The sequence below is a fragment of the Phalacrocorax carbo genome, chromosome 1, assembly GCF_963921805.1.
Source record: "Phalacrocorax carbo chromosome 1, bPhaCar2.1, whole genome shotgun sequence".
Taxonomy (NCBI): domain Eukaryota; kingdom Metazoa; phylum Chordata; class Aves; order Suliformes; family Phalacrocoracidae; genus Phalacrocorax; species Phalacrocorax carbo.
Window position 1 is genome coordinate 60,130,181 of NC_087513.1, and position 21,501 is coordinate 60,151,681.

Below are 21,501 nucleotides of genomic sequence, written 5' to 3' on the forward strand. Positions count from 1 at the left end.
GTTAATACACATCTCCCCATCAAGCAGAGCAACAATGCTGCTCAGGGAACAGGGCTACTGGCAAAGGAATCTTTTCTCTCCCTGGTCCTGAGGATGCTGGGAGGACCCAGCTCTCTGCTAAATGCATAGTGGTAGAAGCTCTGTTTCCAGTCACACATGTCACACGCAGTCCCCGGCAGCTGTTCCAGCAGTGGCAGAGTCTCAGGATATCCCAAGCCCATTGTTGAAGACTCATCCATGAACTTCCTTCCTGACACACTGGGATATGCTTGAATTATTCCTCTCTTTATGCTCCCCTCTTCCCAGAAAGAGCCAATAAAGACTGGAGCAACAGAGAGGGCATTTCACAGACCCCAGCCCTGAGCACTCCAACTTCCCTCACCATCCCTCTGAACCTCTTCCATCCTTGCCTAGGTGTTTCCGCTACGGTCCTCTTGCATAATTCACTTTTGCCAGCTGCCTCAAAACTGATTAAATGCCACTTTAGAGGGTCACTCCTAGATGATTAAGCAGCATACACGTAATTAATATTAGTCAACAGTTGCAAAGGTAGGAAAGCCCCAGAGGTTGGAGATACAGTTAGAGGCAGTGAACTGAGTAACAAAATGGGTTTTGTTAGTGCTGGGCTCAAGTCCTTCCACTGCAAATACAAACGGAAAAGAATTAATCACAGGTAAGGCACAAATGGACCCTTCAGTTAGCTTCTGGGAAAGCTGCCAAGCCTCCCTTTCAAAAGGCTCTTTATATCACAGCTGTGCATTGTATGTAAAAAGCTCAGATCCCCGGGCACAGTCTAATCCCTGGGTGAGAGCCCAGAAAAGGGCAGGTGTCACATCCATGGCATTTATTTATTGTAAATGAAGAAATGGCTCCTGCCTCTGGCAGGGAAACATTTTAGAAGGCAGACAGAGGGTAGGAAAAAAAAAAATCAAACCTGTGTTAGTACGAAGCTGAATCTGCATTATGAAAACACGAGATGGGGTTAACAGTCTGTTATTAACATGCCACTCGGTACCTGGCGTTCGCATCTCACACGGAGAATGCACGACGTACATGTGTGGATAACTTGCGTCCTGGTTATTCTGAACTGTTTAGACACAGAAGTACTACAAATGACAACGGGCAACGTTACAGATCGCTGCGATTACTTGAGAGCAGTGAAACCTGCCTTAAGAAATCACTCAAAGTCCCAGACAAAAGATCAATCACTGAGCGCAGGCTGGGCACTAGCTGACACACAGAAGGGCATTAGCCACTTCATGAAACCCGTAAGCAGGCACTTTAGCATCCTGGAATGTTTTCAGGGTTATTTTTAGTGCAGGTTTTGGTGTGTCTGTCTCCTCTGTGGAAAGTCTACATTTTTCTTCAGTTAAAGTATTTCAGTTGCCCGCCAAAATATTCCATTTTCAGGTGATAAATAATTTTTTCAAGAAAGGTAAAATATTATGTGGAGAACAAATATTCTAATGAAACCTGTCATTGTAGTAAAACCTCAATTTTCTGTTGAAAAGCAGTTTAAACAAGGAAGTAAAATTTCACCCAGCATAGACGGGTCTTTCCTGATCTGCCTCGAGGCAGGAGAAACATGCACAGCACTCTCCCAAGGGAGGGCTTTCCCCTAAGAGCCGAGCACGACCCAGTGCCTGCCTGCGGACTGTACAGGGTTCATCTCTCCCCTCTAACCTAAGCCCTTCCTACAAAACAAGGTAGGGTCTGGCTTCATAGAGCAAAACACAGCTTTGCTCAAGCCCATCTTAAATACTCATTTCAGCCCATCATGAAGCAAGGGACCAAAGAAACGGGAATTTTCTAGCGCCTTCATCTTCCAGTGTCACTTTCTACGTCACGTGCAGATCTAGGGGGAAGCTGATGTTTGCTGACCACTGTGCCTGGACTTTGCAGAACAGACTCACGAGCAGAGTCTGTTGACATTCTCTGAGGAACCTCTCACGACATTTGTTTTAGAGGAATTAAATCCAGAAAGACCACAGCAATAAAGAAACAGGATGCCCATGTCAAACTTCAGCTTCTGAACATTTTGCTGCAACAGAGGCGGCAGGTGTTTCAGCCTTTCCTGCTGTTTTCTGTTTGTTGGAGACATGAAAATGTTCTTTCAGTAGTTACCACATCTGTGACAGAGGCTACCTGCTGCTGTTTCTGAAAAAATATATTAAGTAAACCCCCAAACTTTACTTTCTAAGAGTTTTTGGATTCTAAGTTACTGCTGAAAAAGTACTTCAGTTTTTAAATTATACAGGCCAGGCTTCTCAAGATACCCATAAGCCTGAATCCTTTTGGAATTCTAAAAATTGGTTATTGTTTTGAATTGTTATTTGTTCTCAATAACTGTCAACACCAGACCGATGGCTGCTATTCAAACAGCTCAGCCTTCCAAAAGAGAGTGTGCACGCCTGCAGCTTTCTTCAGGGAAATGAAGGCAGCAATGCAATTTGTAGTTTGTGAAACTCTACCGTGATTTTAAATTCTAAGAAAACATCTTTGCAAAGTAGTTTCCTGCATCTTTCAACAAGCCTGGTTGCGCAATCTGATCAACACCTCACTAATGGGCTAAATTTTAAATAAACTACCTTGTTCCTGATGGAAAGGACGAAGAGAAAGCTGCAGAACACAACTGAAGAAGGGAAATGCAGGACCCCTTCTATGACTTTTCAAACTGGTTCTGTCTTGGACAATACACTAGCAGGAATACTCATAGCCCATAGGCAAGTTTTCCTGGTGTGAAGCACCTCCAGTGCCAGGCGGCGCTTCATTCAGACACCACTTCAGCATGTGCACTCAATGCACATTGGGACTAACACATACACTTCAGCGATGTGTGCCCACAAAGCATCCAAAGTAACAGCAAACAGCAGCTCCTTGTCCATACTATGGGGGGTAAGGAAGAAAGTTGTGAAAGAGGTCATTTGGAATTAAAAGATTGTATTTTTTCTCAAAAAACTAGGCCAAGGACAACTTGATCTAAAATGCTGTACACAGAAAAAAGCAGTGGATTAAACTGTCTCATAACCTTGTACTACTGGCAACTGTGCTGGCTCGTCTGCATGGATGGAGCTGGATGATTTTAATGACAATTCAAGCTCACGCTGAGCTCTGGAGTGGAAATCTAAAACCGACCTCCTCCAAAGGCCAGATGTGTTTAAATTCCAAGGTTGTGGTTTTGAGTCTCTCTTTTCAGGTTGTGGAAAAGTCAAGATCAAACTGACACAGCTCTAGGATTCTCATAGACAGGGGACACAGAAGCATCCCACGTGCTCAGCACATCATCCTCAAGAGAACCTCCCTGCAAAAATGGAAGAGCTGACCTGCAAGCCCTACCTTGGGCACTACAAGCCTGCAGATCTGGATGCAGCCTCCACGCAGCTCTTTAAAAGTCTCTTTGGGGGAGCCCAATCTCCAAGCCGTGGCCAGCCCTCAGGCGCATCCACTCCTCAGGCAAATATGGTCCTCTGACACCGGGCAGGAGGGCAATCCAGCTCAGAGCCAAACTCAGGCAAAGCAAACGTCAGCCTCGGCTGGAGGCAAAGGAGAGCTTCCAGTGAGAAGTTTGGGGGTTTTCCCAGGCCACGAAGAGAACACCACAGATACTGACAGGCAGGAATTTGTCTGCATCTTCCTATCCTTCTTCTGTAACAAGATCTCCAGTGTCATCTTAGCTTTGGGGGACTCAAATCTGCTCTACACAGCAGCTAAAGTTTAGCCCAGGGCTACTCACTCCCAGAAGTGTCTCTCCAGCTTTTGTCTCACACAGCCCTGTCCAAACCACTTCTAGCAGGCTATGTTTGTGTGCTTGTCTGCCAAAGAAAGTCAATCCATCCCAAAATGGCAGCGCCTTTCCTCCTCATCTGGTGGCCCAAATCCGCCACCTCCAAGTCATTGACAGTTTTAGTGTCAGAGCTTTCCTCGTTTGAGTTTTGCTTGCTCTTAGGAAAGTGCCTTAAACCGAGCTCTCAGGGTCCTTTCCACTGATGCTGCTTTCTCCAGAGTACCTCGTCTCTCTTCTTTCGTTTGGTAATGACTCAAGCTCACTGCACGACAGCAGGAACTGCGGGGTGAGCAAGTGCAGAGTGATTTTCTGCCTGTTCTCACAGCTCTGCCTTGCCAGCATGGAAATACTGCCACTTCTCCACTCTCCATCCAATTCCCAACGGTGCAGCTGATAAAGACATCTAAAGGCATGAAAAGCAATGAAAGCGCTCCGTCCCACTGGAAGCCACCAGGAGCTGGGTATCAAACCTTCATTTGTGCTTTTGGAAGCCTTCCTCCAGGGCTTTAGAGCAGCAACAAACAACGGATGTGCAATCTATTCACTGTTCTCCCTGGCTTATTTCACAGCTTGAAGGGAGGCAATAAAACTAGGGACTGCAGTCAGCTCAGCCAGTTTTGCCTGATTTGCCAATTTTTGTTGACATTCTGTGTTCCAGCATCAGGACTTCCGCAACTTTTAGTTTTGATTTTATTTCTATTGTCAGCATCCCAGCACATAAATGGGAGCAGAGTGCCACCCTGCAGGACACCAGCATCAGTGCTGGCTGGTGACAGAGCTCCCACATAAACCCTCACATCTAGACTCTCTAGGAACAGGCATTTTAAAAAACATCTGTAAGACGAAAGGGATTCCATATGTCTGATGATGTTCTTGTAGGTATTTGTTACTTTTTCTTTAATCTTTTAATTTTTGTAGTATCTGGCCTTTTTGCACTGCCTGGGAACCTGCAAGAACATTTTGTCCAACAGTGTCAAGTAGAAGGTGGGGGCAGAAGGCATGCTTCCTACTCTGAGACCTCCCCTATGTTTCTATGCAATTTTTGGAGAGTCTCTCTGGCCAAATTACAAATTGCTGTCTGGCTTATCCAGGTTGTCAGAGCTTCTGAGGCCGAGACTGTCACTCTACGAGGCACTGAAAATCTGCCTGTTTAATTACCTCAGTTTCCCTGTTCGTAAAGGGAGGGTGAGATCTTCTTCCATGTCTCAACTCATTAATATTTGTAAATTGTTCTGAGATTATGGGATAAGTTGGACCTATTTATAGGAATGCAAAATGCCATTTCTATTAGGTGCAAGTTGCCATGCAATTAAAATATACTGAGCATCACAATATGTAGCAAACGGGACAGCTTGTTTTACATCAGCCAAGAAACACTAAGTGGCTCTGTGCTTCCTAGTTGCTTATTTTATTCTTTTTACCCTGAAAAACTCATTAAGAAAATGTACTGGGCCAGACATTCCCAGCCCACAGGGAAAAGGATGTCCATGTGAGCAAATCAAACCCCTCTCCCGACAGCTCTACAAAATGCAAAGCTTTACAATTTGCTGTCGAAAGAGAGGGATGTGAACCACAGTTACGGCTCTTCTGCACTTCTTAAAGAAGATTTCCATTCTTTGGGTATATATAAAGAACAGCCTCTGCTCTCAGCCCTTCCAGAGAAGGGGAACAGAAGATCCTTTGAATCCCAGCTTTCCTCGGCTGCCTTCTACTGAGTGACCAGGGAGAACTTCTATTGGCTCATTCTCCTACAAATGAATTTATTTTGATTCCTTCCAAAGGGTTGCATAGAGTCTGTCCTCATTTCTGTCTGGGAGAGCTTGGTGAGAGGCCGTTTGGACAAGACCGCCGCAATAATTCATGCCATTTGCAGACAATTTGTAAACCCTTTCAGTGTCCCAGAATGATTCATTATTTTTCTAAGAATATGAAGCAGTGTATGTGTGTGTGTTTGTGAATATGCATGCTCATGAAGAGTGAAGACAGCCAGCTCCCCTAGGCCCAGAGGCAGGAATAAAGATCAGCACAGATTTCTTCTTCGTTGTGTTGGGGTTTTTTTTTTGGTATTTCAGTTGTTTCACCCCTCCACATTTTAGGTTTTAAGTGAACCCAAAGCAGAGGGCAGCAGTCTTATTTGCTTCTGTGTCTCCTACATGAGATTCTGGAAGACCCAGTCTACCATGCCCCAGAGGTATAATCCTATGTAAATAACTTATTCTAAAGATGGTCATTGGCTTTGACTTCAGACACCCAGGAGAAGAGCAACTAAAGCCATCCCTCATCCTAGATTACAAGGCATAAACTTAATTTCCACTAAGTTTTCAATACGATTAGTTTTATATCAGCTTTCAAACCAAAGAGCACTTTGCTGGTAGTTTCTGTATGAACAAACATTAACACAAGCGAGTTCAGAACAAGGAATCTACAAATCCTAGGATTTGGAATAATTTCCTAAAAGCTATCTCAAATATTCTCCATAAATACTCATCCAATACAAACTAATCCCAAAGAGAAGGCTCGTGGGAGCAAAAATCAGAACAATTGCCGGAACAAATGTTCAAGATTTGCTTGGGACTATAGTCCAAGCCCTCTTTGCAGCAGGATACAAGGAATAAATCCATGTAGGCTTTCCTTAGCTGTACTAAGTCTGGGACTTGAGCACCAGAACCTCTTCTGATTTCACATTATTTAGGTTATTGCTGCAGGTGCTAAAAATTATTTACTCCGTGCCATTAGACGTAGAGTTGGATGAGAAATGTTATTTACTTCCCAGTTAAATGGTAAGAAGAGCATACCAACATGTATTGTGGTGCATGAGAAAAAGAACAGCAATCAAATCCTTTTGATGCGTTTCATTGTGGCACTTAGGAACATGGCTTAGTGGTGGACTTGGCAGTGCTAGGGTAATGATCGGCTCAATGATCTGAAAGGTCTTTTCCAACCTAACTGATTCTATGATCACTAAAATTATTTTCTGGTAACAGTAAAGTTAACCGGGCATTCCTTGGGAGCCTATCAGGGGGACCAGTAGAGAAGAGACTGTTGGTTATAACAAGTTTTAAAGGCAGTATCCAGCCTTCACTAGTAAGACATTTTTCTCTCCTTGCCTGCCCCACAATCGTCCCCTTTGCTATTATACTTGCATACCTAATGGTACCTCCCTCAAAAAGGTTTTGTAGTCTGATTTGTCTGGCTAAGAAAATACCAGCTGAAAGAATAAATGTGGGGAGGCTGCAAGTACAAACACTCACACAAGATTTTAAAAATTATCCTGTTGTGTGCTTGTAGAAACCAGTCTCCCCACAAGTTTGAGAGTCCAAATCCCACATGAAGGGAGGAGAAAGTCATGTGAGAGGTTAAAGAAATCCAAAGCAAACATGAGTATTAGCTTTGTTGTACGGTCCTGTTAAACAAGCTGAGTAAAGTTACTCTTTGGGTTGGTTTGGTTATCAACATCTCTTGCCGAACTGCAGCGACCCTTTTAGCTTTAATTTCACCACTGCGCATCAGCTTCTGTTGTCTCTTCAGCTTACTGTTAGCATCACTATTAGGCTGTTCTAGCAGGAGATATGATTAGCTTGTGTGTTCTTAACCCATGATTCCACAGTGAAAAAAGCCTGAGATACATAATACAAATAATAATAATCCCATACCGTCTAAACAAGCTTTGGGACAGCTGTGCAAAAAGCAATATTGCAAGCTTTGTTTCCTCATGGATGGGAACGAAGCTGATTTCTTTAAAACGCATAATTTATCCTACCTTGCTAGCTTTCAGTATCTCAAACATCAGAGGCAAGCCTTGTGTGATGAGCTCCTCTGTGTACTCTTCTTCCTGAATGGACTTGAATTCCTTCAGCAAGCACTGGATGAGGGGCCGTCGGTGCTGCTGGAAGGACGTGCGCAAGGACTCCAGCCATGTGTGCAGCGTCCATGGAACACCTATGGGCGGAGGACAGAGCTCATTCCCAGCTTCAGAGAAATATGTGCCCTTCTGCTTTTTCACCTTTAGTTATGTTAAGATTTTAAGCGAAAGCTGCCAAATAACCCTACAGGTCGAATACCTATTTATCTCCAATTGATAAGGCTGGTGGTTATCAGGACATCCCAGACCTAATGCACAGAGGCTTTCCTCCAAATGCTAAGAGAAGACCGTGGTCTCTCTGCTCATCTAGCCTTCAGCTTCTCTGCTGAGACTGCCAATTTGTGGTAATTGCTGTGGTGCTCTGTGATGCAAAAGCCTTTTGGAAACTAGATTTACACTAGCTCATTTGTTTGAATGTGGCCCTGGAGAACCATTAAATGGTAAAAAAACCTATTTTGGTTGCTACCCACCTGGATTCTAACTGGTGGTCTTCAGATTAAAACTTTCTTTAAGCACTATCCCATGTCCTCTCCTGATCATTACTATTTTCCCTAAACAGCATTGGGGAAGTTAAGCAGATCAGCCTTTTCAAGCAGTTTGTTGTAGCAGAATGACTCTCCAGGAACTTAAAGGGAACTGCTCCCGTGCACTAAGCAAGAAAGCACACAGAGCTAATGTATCTCTGCAGGTTTCTGCTCTTGCAGAACGGAGTGGGAGGAAAAGCAAGCCTGGTGCTTGGCTACAAAAGGTTTTTCCTTCCACTTCAGCAAATGTCCAGCACCTGGAGAGCAGCCCTGTCACTCTCCTCTCCCTTATCACCTGGTGCTTTGCCTGCTCAGCCCACCCAGCGAGCCACCGCTCAGACCACCACATGCCCCAACCCACACTGGGTGTCGCCAGGACTGGAGCAGTGCACCAGGGAGAGGCACGCTGGGCATCCATGTCTCTCTCTGAACACAGATTAGCAGGGATGGTAAACACACAGTCCAGACCGATTCCTCTCTGCACTACCCAGCCACCCTCCCCCACGGGCAGAAGTGATTTCCCAACAGGCTGGTATGATGTTCAAGCCCTAGGCTGGCACAGTTAGCAGACTGAGAAGCCAGTTCCCTGCTCCTGCTCTCCGAGGCTCACATACCTCAGAAAATAAATAAGTTTTAATGGTGGAGTGCTTTTTGGCAGAGTGCAAAAGAAGAGCTGTTGGAGGTGGCCTGCAGGAGCTGACCACTGCCCCACAGCCTTAGCTAATGCTCTGCCAAGCAGCAGTGAGGATGGCTACTGGTGGAAACCACTCCGTCCTGCAGAAAAGTGCCAGCAGCCCCTGAGTGGGGTACACTGTGGAGCCAAAATGGGCTGGGAACCTGCCAGATCCCCCATCACCTTCTGCTTCCACAGGATTTGAGGTATATGCAACTGTGGTCAGTTTAAGCAACAGCCTGTAAAGAGAGATGTGTTTCTTACAGGTGTCCCTCCCTGGAGGGAGAGGAGAGGGCACTGGAACTGACCTATGCTCCGTATGTCAATGGTCACATCCACGTAGCCATGCTCGGCACTGTGGTACATGGCCTCCTTCAGGGCTTTCAGTTTGGCCTTGCTATTGCGGCTGGCACAAAGCGGAGCTGCCGCCGAGTCGGGCAAGTCTGTCCCCTCCGCCAGGATCTCCTCCAGCGACAGAATATCACTCTTCTCCTTCTCCGGCTGAGCAAGCAGCTTCCGAAAGACGTTCCTGTCAATCGCATCACAACAAAGAGAGGGAGAGAGGGAAAGAGAGGGTGGGAGAGCAGAATCAGTGGCTAGGCTTTTGTCGTGCCCAGGATACTTGCTGCGACATGGCAAGTTAGGACACCTATCCAGAAACTTACTCCAATTAATGGCAGGACCAGCTGAGAGCAGACCTGAGGCAGTCACTGCTCCCCTGCTAGCCCACCTGCACTGCCTGGGCCATGTCTGCAAGACACTGTTGTTGTGACAGGGGCCGTACAGATGTCGCACAAATGGCAGCATCTCGTGGGGGCAGAGACCCATGAGCTAAACATGACTCGAGACTTCTTCCCACAATCAGGGAAGGCCAAGGTGCCTCTGGACAAGGTCTCAGGACTTTCACCATGGAGGACACTTGAGAAGGGAGCTGCCTGGAGCTACCGAAAGCACCACAACTCAATTAACACTCAAAGCAGTCTGGGAAAGCTGGAGCAGCTAGACATTCAACGAGGCCAGTCAGGGCAGGTTCAAGCACATCTGGGACTACTCTGCAAAGCCACGGATCCGGTTGGGCCACCAAACAGCAAAGCCCAAAGACAGAGACTTGGTGCCCTCAGGTTTGTACCAGCATAACCTCATCGATCTCAACAGAGTCACTCTTGGTTTCTGCAGCTGTGAGAAGAGGACCAGGCTGGCTCCCATCCCACCTCCCTCATACTCTGATGTCCTCCCTGCACCTGCTCAGACCCTGGTGTGGGGCGGCAGCGGGACATGGTGTGTCCCAAACAAACTTGGGGCAGAGAGGGAAGGAGGAGGGACTGTGCGTGAGCAGCATACAGGTAGGTACATAAGAGCCAGGGTCTGAGATGAGCACAGCTAGCAGCCAAGCCAAGGTCCTCCTAGGGCATGTGGCTCCCACTCAAACCACTCGCTGGCAGCGAGTCCAGAGCAGTGAACGTGAGACTTCAAATACCAAACTGTCCTCTCTGTCCCAGGAATCCCTCGCAGGCTCCAGATGGGCAGCGTTGTGCGAACCTGCCCTGACATGCCGTTAGCATGTTGTTAGACTGGCAGCTCGTCTCTAAGCAAACAGACGGTAGGTACTTTCTCTAACCTGTATCTATGTTCCTCTGGATGGCTACAATCAGAAAAGTAGGAACGTGAAGATCATAATACTAATCCATTACACTGCAGTCAACTCCTGAGCGTTGCAGGATCATGCATGCCAGGTGCTCATTTCATTATTTATTACATTTTGTGTTGTTTTTTTTTTTAAATTTGCAGTGTACATACAACATTAAGGCACACAGGACTTTACAGTAAACACAGATGCAGAAACTCTGTTCAATGACAACTAAGGCTGCAGCAGTACAGACACGATCCGCCCCAAACCTGAGAAGTATGTCAACAAGAAATTCAGAAGGAATGTTTTTGGCATTCCTTTCTGCTGTCGCATCAGCTACCATTTAACAAGCATTGCACTGCAACACACCACGAGGACTCCACTTCCTTTTTTTTTTTTTTTAAATCAGCTATCACAAAGTACCTTGTACCACCAACTGGTTAAATTCACATGCCAGCAAAAAGCCTTACATCTCCGCTCAGTTGGTGGCATGTTCAATTGTTCATGCAGAACTTTCACCCATCTGCTCAAACTGGACGCCCAGGCAAAAAATAAGCACTTGAAGGATGCCACTAGACTTGTTCCCACTCTACCTGTGTCCATGCGCAGCAGCCTGACTGAAAGAGTTCATGTCACCTTGTGGAGTCATGGAAATGCCGTTCCTGTACATTGTTCCTATCATGGGGTCAGCTCCTCGCTCCAACAGCAAACTGACCAGTTCAAAATTTCCTGCAAGTAAAGAGGTGCATTTTTACTTCTTTTAAAATCCAGTATTTGCTCACCTAAACCATAGAACCCGACTGAAGAATTTATTACAGTGGGAGGAAAAAGTCCTTACCAGCAGCTGCTGCCAACTGTAAAGGAGTTTCAGAGTAATTTTCCTCTCCATGCTCCAAGGAACCTTCTACCTTTGCTCCAGCATCCAGCAACAGCTAGAAAGAAAATTCACCATTTAGAGCAACTGGGGGTATCACAGCCTTCAGAGTTCACAAACAGTGACGAATGAGAGTCTAATGCTTCTTGTTATCTGCAAACCAGATACAATGGAAACAAGTGACATGCAGATTCTGCCCATTGTTTCACAGAGGCAAACTGATTCCTTTTTTCGCTCATTTTACACTGCCAGACACCAGGAGCACTAGTGTCCAACTTCAGAGCCAAAAAAGTGTAACCCAGTGTTTCTGAATGGGAAATGGCGTAAGGTCAGTGTTAGGAAGTAATGCGCTGAAGATGGAAGTACTGAAAATTAGCCCAACAAGCATCCTTCCTTCGCAGTCTTCTAGAAGCCCAGCACCATCCTAAAATGGATCAGATTTCAATTGCCTCCATCTTTTATATAAAGACATGGCCAAAAGAAAGGCAATTCTTAAGAACCAATCGCAGTCCAAAAGCTGTGATCTCCATCTCGGACACTTTGTGTAAATAACGACAACGCTGAAAACAAAAGTGGCCGAGGAGAGCAGGATGAAGCCTGGCTCCAGCCCCCTCTTGGCCATTTCTGTCTTGAGGCCCTCACAGTTTTGGTGCTTCATTAAGTGTGCCATAGACACAGCTGTTTTGAAGAATAAACCTTCTCAACTTTTGCAATGCCAAAGCACAGAACCAGCATATCCCACGCGACGCCTCGCTGGGTTAAGGAGAGCGAGTGCTTCTCCCCCTTCGGAGCAGCACAAGGGCTGTTGTCCACCTCTTCCCCCACCAAGGCAGCGATTTTGTGTTTGTGAGAGTATTATAGTGTAAGAAAGTGTAATGAATGAATAAACAAACATATAAAACAAGTGGTCAGGAAGGAGCACAAGGAGTTGTCAGACTTTCTTTGGTGCAATTTTGCTTTAAAATTGTCCTGTTTAAACCTCATATTGGTTAAGGTTTGAACACCATATTCATTATATAATAGGTCTATTATATATCAGTACACTCTGGAAGAAGCAGAAGTAACCAATATGAGTATGACAAGAGGATATTGGTTTGAGATGAATGTAGTTATAACTGAAGAGGAGAAACAAAAAAAATGAGATGCAGGTAGGGAAATACAATAATACCTGAACTACAGGAATATGTCCATGCAACACAGCAAATGTCAGAGCTGTCCAATGGCGGGTCTCAGGGTGGACGGATGGGTATTTATGAGCAGTACTGACAACCTACAAACAAATTAAAGTTATTTTTTTTAAAGAGCTATACGTAATAAAATTCAACCTGCCTGAAAGCCAGGCATGTGAGGGAGTAAGCGAAACAGACAACCTGGGAAAGGTGCTTTATAGAATGATTGGCTTTGGTTTTTTCCTGCAAAAATTTTCTCAAAATTAAAACTGTTCATGCTGATTTGCAGCTTGAATAGAGTTCATACCAAATGAAGTCTTTTACCAACTACTGTAGCTCCATCTAAACCACTGGCCACCAGATACTTTTGCACAAGGTCAAAACATCCACAGCTGGTTACAGCAGCACACACTGGGGAAGCAGGGACGGATCAGGACACTACAGCTAAGGACCGCTCCCACTGACTTCTCCAGAGCGTGTATCAACAGCCCTGGGTCTTGGGATTGCTCCAGGCCCAAAGAAATTCTTTCCACATACATCAGGATGACTTTTGTCACTGCTGTCACGAAACGCACATCACAAGCCCTATGCTAGAATTCACAGATGTGCTTCCAGGTTCCTCCTCTCCCATGGGAGGAAAAAAGACAGCTGAGAAGTGATGGGGCAGAGCAGCATTTCAGAGATGTTTTAAGAAAACTCCTTTTTACCGCTGTCTCCTGTCTGAGTTGAGTTAAAAGAGCAGGGTGGTGACAGTTAAAAGAGATGCAAACTATATCCTTAGAAAACAAAATGGTATTTTTTCACATTGCTCCTTCCATTTTCTATGCCTTAGTGCCTGCTGCCTCTGATGTAGACGTTGGGGAAGATGAATAATCACTCTTTGCTTCAGTTTCCCTGTCTTAAAGAAGGGGGTATTAATATTGATGAGGTTCACAGAGATGGTAAAATCTAATGAACGTTTGAAATCCAAGACTGCATACTTGGATGGAGTGTGACACTAAAATTCAAAATCTTATTATTGATCTTCAGAGGAAAACTAAAATCAGAGTAAATGCTGCACCATCTCTCTGTCTCATCAGCCACCTTTGCTTTCGCCGCCTTGTCTGAAGTACTTTTATCCATGTAGGGGAGCACAGCCAGTTATTAAATGCTCAGTTGCATTAGCAGCTTCCGTTTCCAAGCGCCACATGCAGTGTTTTGCTAGAAGCACACAACCAGGCCCTCAGTCCCAAAGAGAGAGATGAGGGCAAAACCTGAAGAGCCCATGCAGATCCTACAGCTTGCCAGAGGAGCGGATCTGCACCAGCACCCAGCTGTTATCGCCCAGATTTGCCAAAAAGAAAGCTCAAAGTGCCAACAGAAGTGTGCCAGTGTCTGAGCACAGCCATGGGGCTTCTTTGGGTCTGGGATTGCTCGGGAGGAAGAGGATTGAGCAGCTTGAGCCAGATTTAGGCTGGGGAGCAAGAGCAGCAGAGGGTAAGGATGGGCAGGGTCATGGTTCAGTGAACACATCTAGCTCCTCCTCCAGCACGGATTCCTACCACTGTTTGGGGCAGCCCATGGCAAGCGGCAAAGAAAATGAAGTCATTTTAACTCCTTTGCTCCTGTTTTATTGGTTAGAGTTCTTTCCAGTCTACACAGTGCTTGCAAAAGACCTGCAGTTGACCAGGCTTTTAAGGCCTCAGTTGAGATCTGCTAAGCAGCTACAAGTCCCACTGACTCCACAGTGAATTGCAGCTTCTCAGCACATCTGGAAATGAGTCCTTTTTCACTAAAGATGGGCAATCAAAAAGGGAGGCACCCAGCGTTTGAGGCTACTTTTGGAAACATATATATATATAAAACTGATTTGCAAAGTGAAAGGGGGAAAATGATGCAGGCACCTGACAGAGTATTTATTTTTGTTCATGGCTGATTTGCCCTTTTTTTGCTGTAATTGCCCAATTTGCACAGTTCGTTGTGGTGTGCACAAATCATCTTATAATTGCACACCATAATTATTCATAGTTCTCGCCCCAAAGTGTTTTCATTTGATTTTAGAGCAAACACTCGACAGAAATGAATCAGGGAGGTTCACATTCCTTACTGGAGCTGTTCTCTCAGATGTCAGCAGTTTCAGGAAGACAAAACTGTTTAAATTTGCATTTGGTTCAAGTCTGGAAGATTACTGAAGCAACTGGGAGGACTGCTCCTAATGAAAACTTGTCCTAAGAACCAAATAATGCCATCTCATCTCTGAGCCACAGGCACGGTAAAAGGAGAGGTCGGTCTCCACGCCCATCCAGACTTCGGTGTGGCTATCTAAAATGATAACAAGGGTTCCAGTATTCAATTATTGCCAACTCTTGAGGGTGATGTGCTTGAATTTGGGAAGAGGTGAGAGTGGAAATGAAATCGTCAGCTGATTTCACATAAGCCACCAAACAGCAATCAGACAGTAAAACTATCAGTCTCTTACAGGTGACATCCATTTCTACTTTTAAATTAGATTTTTTAAAAGTGCAAAATATCTGGCTGAAAACAGTGACTACAATTTATTAGCTCGCTCAAGTCCAAACAGAACAGATGGAACACAGATAAGTGAAGCAGACAGCTTAATTTACTCATGACCTCAACAAACTGAAACTGGAATAATTAACAAATAACTCTTTTGCAGATTTTTAAGCGGCTCTTTAAAAATGTACATACCTGCATTGCACAGTTGGACCACAGTCTGCTTCATGGACAGATTGTGTAAGTTTGTGATGTGCATTCATCAAAGAGATGTTTATATTCTGGAAGCTTCAAGCTCCTCATCCAATAGTTTTTACCCCAAGGCACTTTGTAAAACAAAACAGTGGAACCTACATTGCACTTGTGTGCTGGGGATGCTTAGCTGGAACATCCCAGTGCATAGAAATGCTCGAGATTTGGCAGGTTATCAGACGGGTATTTCTTTTAGCCTCTTCATTTTTAACTCAGCTGAGAGTCAGGGAGTCCTTCCAATATCATTAGAGCTGTGCTCCGTGCTAGTGCTAATGCCTGTATTCATTTGCAGTGTGCAAACACAACTAAATCAATATTACCTGTGGGGTAAGTCCAATGACTTGAGCCCTTCTGTGCAGTGAATCCCAATGTTAACCTAATGCAGTTTGACTTCATTTCATTTCAAGCGGTGCCATCCAGGATAAGACAAATTTATTTTCTTTTTAATTCTTGGGATTTTCCCTCCACTACAGTTCCAGGGGTAGTTTAAGATGTAAACAAATAACAGAACAAAGATACAACCAACAAAAAGTCCTCACCTCAGCATTCAGATCTGCTCCAGCATCTAGCAGCATCTGCACCATAGCCTCATCACCCCTGACACAAGCATACATCAGTGGAGTCATGCCCTAGTCATTTTTTGGAGTTAAAAAACAAAGGAATTGACAAATTTAACACAGAACTCTCTTTGACTTTTTAAACAATTATTTAAGTATATATCATCAAGACTAACAATACATATTTAAAGAAAGCCATTACATCTGTTACAGACATGCCCCTCAGACTAGCAAAAGCCAACCATATTTGTAAAATCTCCATTTTTGTAGTCACTTGGGTTGACTGGATTTTTTTCATGTTATCCTTCTCCTCAGCATGGTGAGCAAAACTAGGCTTGTCAGCCTCACCTCCATCTTCATATATTAAACTAAGTATTTTTGCCTTTAGGGCTCCAGCAGAGAAACGTTTCTATGAAAGCAACTCTTATTTCCACTGGTATTTTTAAAATACAATTATTCTATTCCATTTTCTATGATCACAGTTTCATAAAAATCTACCTTTTTTAATTACCAAAAGAGCCTTTAAAAACAACCCAAGCTCCTCTTAAGACAAGTTAGATTTGGGCACAGCTTTTTCAACACAGATACCGTAAGGGGCTGGAAATGTAAAGGCATTGTGTAGCACTCCCTAGCAAACAGGGACTTAATTTTAAATTAAATGCCAGACAGCATTGTTGCAAGTCGCTGGCTTTAGGAAAACACGGCCTTCTTTGGAGGAAAAGTAGATTAAGTGACCCTTCACTACAGAACCACCACAATGCAACCTGTATTAATGTGAAATACCTGCTGCGGCTGATCACCCTTTCCCTTAAGATAAGCGTTACTGTGGCTGTGGTAATGAGTCCAGATGAAACTATGAAAAAATCATTAATCTACTGTAAATTATATCAGGAAAAGCTGCTTATTAAGTACAGTAGGGGGTGTTGATCAACAGCCACCAGTTGTTTTGCAGTAAATCTACCACAGCGCACAGCTACCTCTGATGCATGTTTATATCCTACCTTCAGGTCCCACGGTAAATTTGCTGTCAGACAATAGCGTATTTGCTGTTTAACCTGAGTGCTGTCGTAAAGTGAAATTATTTTCAGACAAACTGGAGGTTCCCAGCATGGCCGGACACAGAGCCATGACACCGCTCTTCCTAGCAAGAGCCCAGCATCACTGTTTTTGCTGAAGTACCCCCTTTTTCCTGTTTGCATGCAGGGCCAAAGGTAGCAGGTGCTTACGTATGGAAGGGCTGCCCTTGTAGAGAAAACAAATTAAGGTTTGTCCCTGCAAGGTACCTAGAGCCCTCTTGAAACACACTGAGCATTCCACAGGATCAAATCGCAGTGTACTTACGGAGATGCAGCATAAGGGAATAGGCATTTGGGGCTTCATGCCATTAGTAAGAAAAAAAAGTTCACCCCAGGCAAGGAGAGTTCTTGGGTGACTTGAAGATACTCGCAAAATGAATTTGAAACTACTTCAGCTACAGTCAGTGGCAAAACATTTCCTTTGGCAGTCAATAACCACTACAGGAAGAAACAGGACCATGAGAATTACAAAAAATTGTGTTTGGGCCTTGAAACATGGGGATGGGATGGCAGCTTAAAGTTAAATACATGCTCCTTCGACTATTATGTCAATTTTTATAAATGGTGCCATTCGGTAATTAAATCAAGTGATTAGCACAAGGAGTCTGATCAGATCTGAAAAAAAAGAATTTGAAAGCCCCATGTTGGGGCTCCCCCCTGCAAGACGCAGGATGTGGGCAGCTGTGGAAAAATACACTGCAGCAACACCCGGAGCAAAGGGTCTGCCTGGGGACCACACAGGATATTTTGGCCCTGCTGAAGCTGAAGAAGGACTTACCACTGACTAAAAGGGGCCCAGAATATCATGCTGCAGTATTGGGGCTTTCAAGCATTAATAAGATTTCTAACCTCCCCTCCGGCTGCTGTCCCTGCTGCTTTTGCCTCTGCTGGTCTCCAGCCTTGCACTGCAGCATCACTCAGGCCCCCCTCTCTTTCCATGTGGGAGGAATGGATTTTTAATGAGCCCATCATTAGTGTTACACACACACAGAGGAACACGGTAACAACATGTACCATCAACACAAAGGGCATTTGGATTCTGGCAAAATAAAAAATAACTCTTTTTCTTTCAGCCTTGTATCACTTAGGGCCCTGTCCTGCAAGAAGTGGGATCCTACAAGGTGTGGGATGTTTGATCCAGCAAAGCATTTAAGCATAGGCTTAACTTTCACTCAAATAGGATGTAAGCATGTGTTCAGAGTTAAGCATATGATTAGGTACTTTAACAAATCAAGCCAGAATGTTCCCAGGTTTCAGCCTGGAGGACCAAGGAAATATGCTGTGAAAAATTTCCAGGTTCAGACTAACTTAAAACAATAATAATTTTTAAAAGTATCATGTACGAACCTTGGAATAAGCTCTCCAATACAACTTTTCTGGGAGGAGTGCTACTCTCCTCAACCAAATCCACAATGTTGACTTGGAGTGAAGCTCCTGAACAGCAACATAACTCACATTCCCAGAGCAGCTTTCATTTCAGAGGACCTAAACCCACTTACAACGCATCTCCTGACCCAAGCCACCACCTCAGGGGCAGCAGCCACCTGTCTATTGCCAAAGGGGATGTCACAGCTCTGGGAACACATAGTGACATTTTCATCAGGGGCACCACAAAATTCAGAGAACTCCATTTCAAAAGGAAATGGTAATATCTGTGGCCATCATTTCCCTCTTGGAAGGGGGAACTACTGCCGTCAGTGTCACATTCCAACAGACTGCTGCCGGTAAGCAGCCATGGAGAGAGGTTTATCCCCAGACACAACCATCAGCCTTGGGGAGATGTAATTCCAAGAAAATTTAGGCTCCTCAGTTGGTGGATTCTGGCCATAAGGCTAATGGAGTGGTAACATTGCAAACAGACTTTCATGTCTGGAAGGTCAGTTCAAACCGGGCTCAACTCAATTAAAGACTGCCAGTGATTAACCATTTCCTGTCGGGGTTTAGCGGTGCACATGACAAGCATTGCAGACCCCAGGACAGTGTTCAGTGGAAGGATGTTCAACCTCACAAAGCCCTTCCCCACACCACTGTTCATGGCACTGAAGCAGTTTTAAGTATTCAGATCAACACTAAACTCACTTCGGATCTCCTTCTGGCTTCAGCTGACTCAGTTCACTGTTAAAAAGACTTAAGGGGATGCATCTGCCCTCATGCTGAGTTACCTCAGTACCAACAAATCAATACAGCTTGAAAAGACCAAACTTAACATAGATGTTCACCTGGTGGTGCTTTAACTCAATGCAAAGTAATGCAGGGAAAGTGTTAAGGTCCTGTCTATGTTTAGCTGAAAGCTGGGGTTGGTTTTCTGTGACAAGCAGGCAAAACTCCTACATTTCAGAGTTGCTTCTTTACGTGTCTATTTTGTTACCTGTTCACTCATGCTGTTAATCCCATCCGGCCCCAGCAAGGATATGGCTTGTTTAACCAGATCTGTTCGTCCACAGTTGAGCATTCGGAAACCCAGGTCCTGCTTGAACTTCGCTTCAGTGGCAACTGCATCCAGTTTCCGAGATGCACAAAAACAGTCGTCGATTCTGTGGATGTGAGAAATGAACTCCCTCAGAGGACAATCAGAGGACAGACCTCACTGTCCCTAGGAAAATAATACTTTGCCCTATCTTTGAAGGATGTTGGTCATGCACATACTCATTCTCCTTTGACCTGTATGTTTCAAGAGAAGTGGTGAATGGGAAATGCTAATGCAAGCTAATGGAGATTGCCCTTGGTCTTATCTTTCATGGGACAAGTTATATGTTTTATAAAAAATTGGGAAAAAAACCACAGCTTTCACTTGATTTTGTTCTCCTGTTTAAGCAATGCGCAACACATTCTCACCCCAAGTTACCTCTCTGCATGGCAAGCTGATCCAGTCCCCCTCCTCTCTGAAAAGTTTCAGTGGCTTCAGGAAGCTCAGAACTTACATCAAATGGATGTATAATCATTGACAATACAACAAAGAGAAAATAATGTCACTCCAAATGCCTTCAAGGATCTTACCAGCTCAGCTCCAGTAACGGGGAAACCTTTTTGGAGCAGAAAGTGCAAGTTATAGAATCACAGACTGGCTGAGGTTGGAAGGGACCTCTGAAGGTCATCTGGTCAAACCCTCCTGCTCAAGCAGGGCCACCTCCAAACAAGCAGGGCACCATGAAATCAGGGAGGAGAAGGCAATCTTGCCAGGTAATCGTGGCAAAACATCACAAATCCTTGCTGGCTGTGCCTAACAGATGGGATGTCATTCTTTCATGGTCTTATTCAAAAGATCCCCAAACTGTAAACTGCTCAAGATACCCACTTCAAATGAAAGAAGGGATAGGAGTTATTTAGCCAAGATGTGAATCTAAAGCTCCAGGGGGAGCCAGGCATTCCAATCTGATGTTTATCCAACTCGGCTTCATCTTATTAAAAGACAGATTTGCTTTTCTTTCATGCTGAGGAGTGTCTGGGGCAGAGGGTGGAGTCTAAACCCACAGCGCTTTTGGTGTGAACTTGGATAAAGGACTGTTTGGAAAAACATCACTTTCATTGTCCAAAAATGCTAGGTCAGAAAATGAGGGGCTACTTATGAATGAAAAACAAAATAAAGATCAAAAGTGAAAAAGTCAAACACATATCAAATATTTGGTTTCTATTTCATGTTAAAAATGCAGCAAACCAAAAGAAAAATATAAACAGCACATCATTATCATTTAAATTTTTCTTCAAGATGCTTTATCAGAGCTTTATAAAATATATAACACTGCTTAATATTTAACAGCAATATGCAACAAATACGCTGTTTATATAGAAGCAGTGGTATATAGTAACAGCTACCACTCTTGCTTTTTCAACAGAGGAAGGAAAATACAAAGTGTTTTGATCAAAGCTTCTGCAGGACTTTGCACTGAATCCGGCATCTGAGCTCAAGCTTGCTCTCTGCCATGCGGGGCCGTGACCAGTCTGAAAGACAACAGATCACAGAGTCACAGGTATTTTGTTGGTGTTCATTCTACATGCTCAGTTTGTTTTTTGACTGCTAAAAAGTTGATGCAAACACGGTATGCCTGGAGTATCATTACTCAGGGGCTTCATGACAACAGTATGCTGCAAGATTAATGCACAACACTTGGACACAATAAATACACCATTAACAGCAATAACAGATTCTGCACCAGTAATATGCCTACAACAGAGACGAAGAAAGCAATGCATAGCAAGGCTGGGTTTTCTGCAGTAGTTTCTGAGCGAGTTTAAGGAAAAAGCAAAACCAGCACAGATACGCAGAGCTGAGCTCAGCGACACCAAGATCCACAGGAGCAATTGCGGCTTTAACAAGTTCACACCGTACGGTACATTTCTGACACAAGAGCTATAGCAACATTTGGTACTTGTTATCCCCATAGCATGAGATGCTAGAGATCATCTGTGCCCTCCTTTAACATACGGCATAGATAAAGCACGCTCAGAAGTTAGGTGATGGGGGTTTTGGTGCACGGAGAGAGAGTCTGGATCTCCCTGCTCCAGCTGGCCATTTCCAGATGACGCTGGCCTGAAGACAAGATGGTTCCTCAGTGAAGCGCAGCTATGGAAAGATCTAGACACCCTCTGAGGACTGCAGAGGTGTCTGCCAC

The 21,501-nt window shown here is 44.5% G+C and overlaps 1 protein-coding gene across 6 annotated transcripts in view; it reads right to left on the minus strand.

The window, feature by feature from the left end:
• ABTB3 (ankyrin repeat and BTB domain containing 3) overlaps nt 1-21,501 on the minus strand; it is a 178,646-nt gene that overhangs the window by 16,844 nt on the left and 140,301 nt on the right. For all 6 annotated transcript variants that reach the window (XM_064455787.1, XM_064455803.1, XM_064455807.1 and 3 more), the window contains 7 exons: nt 19,260-19,425; nt 15,798-15,887; nt 12,513-12,614; nt 11,309-11,402; nt 11,064-11,199; nt 9,152-9,372; nt 7,545-7,723 (listed from right to left, as the gene is read on the minus strand). In XM_064455787.1, coding sequence (XP_064311857.1) covers nt 7,545-7,723; nt 9,152-9,372; nt 11,064-11,199; nt 11,309-11,402; nt 12,513-12,614; nt 15,798-15,887; nt 19,260-19,425 — 988 coding nt within the window. The remainder of the gene's footprint in view (nt 1-7,544; nt 7,724-9,151; nt 9,373-11,063; nt 11,200-11,308; nt 11,403-12,512; nt 12,615-15,797; nt 15,888-19,259; nt 19,426-21,501) is intronic.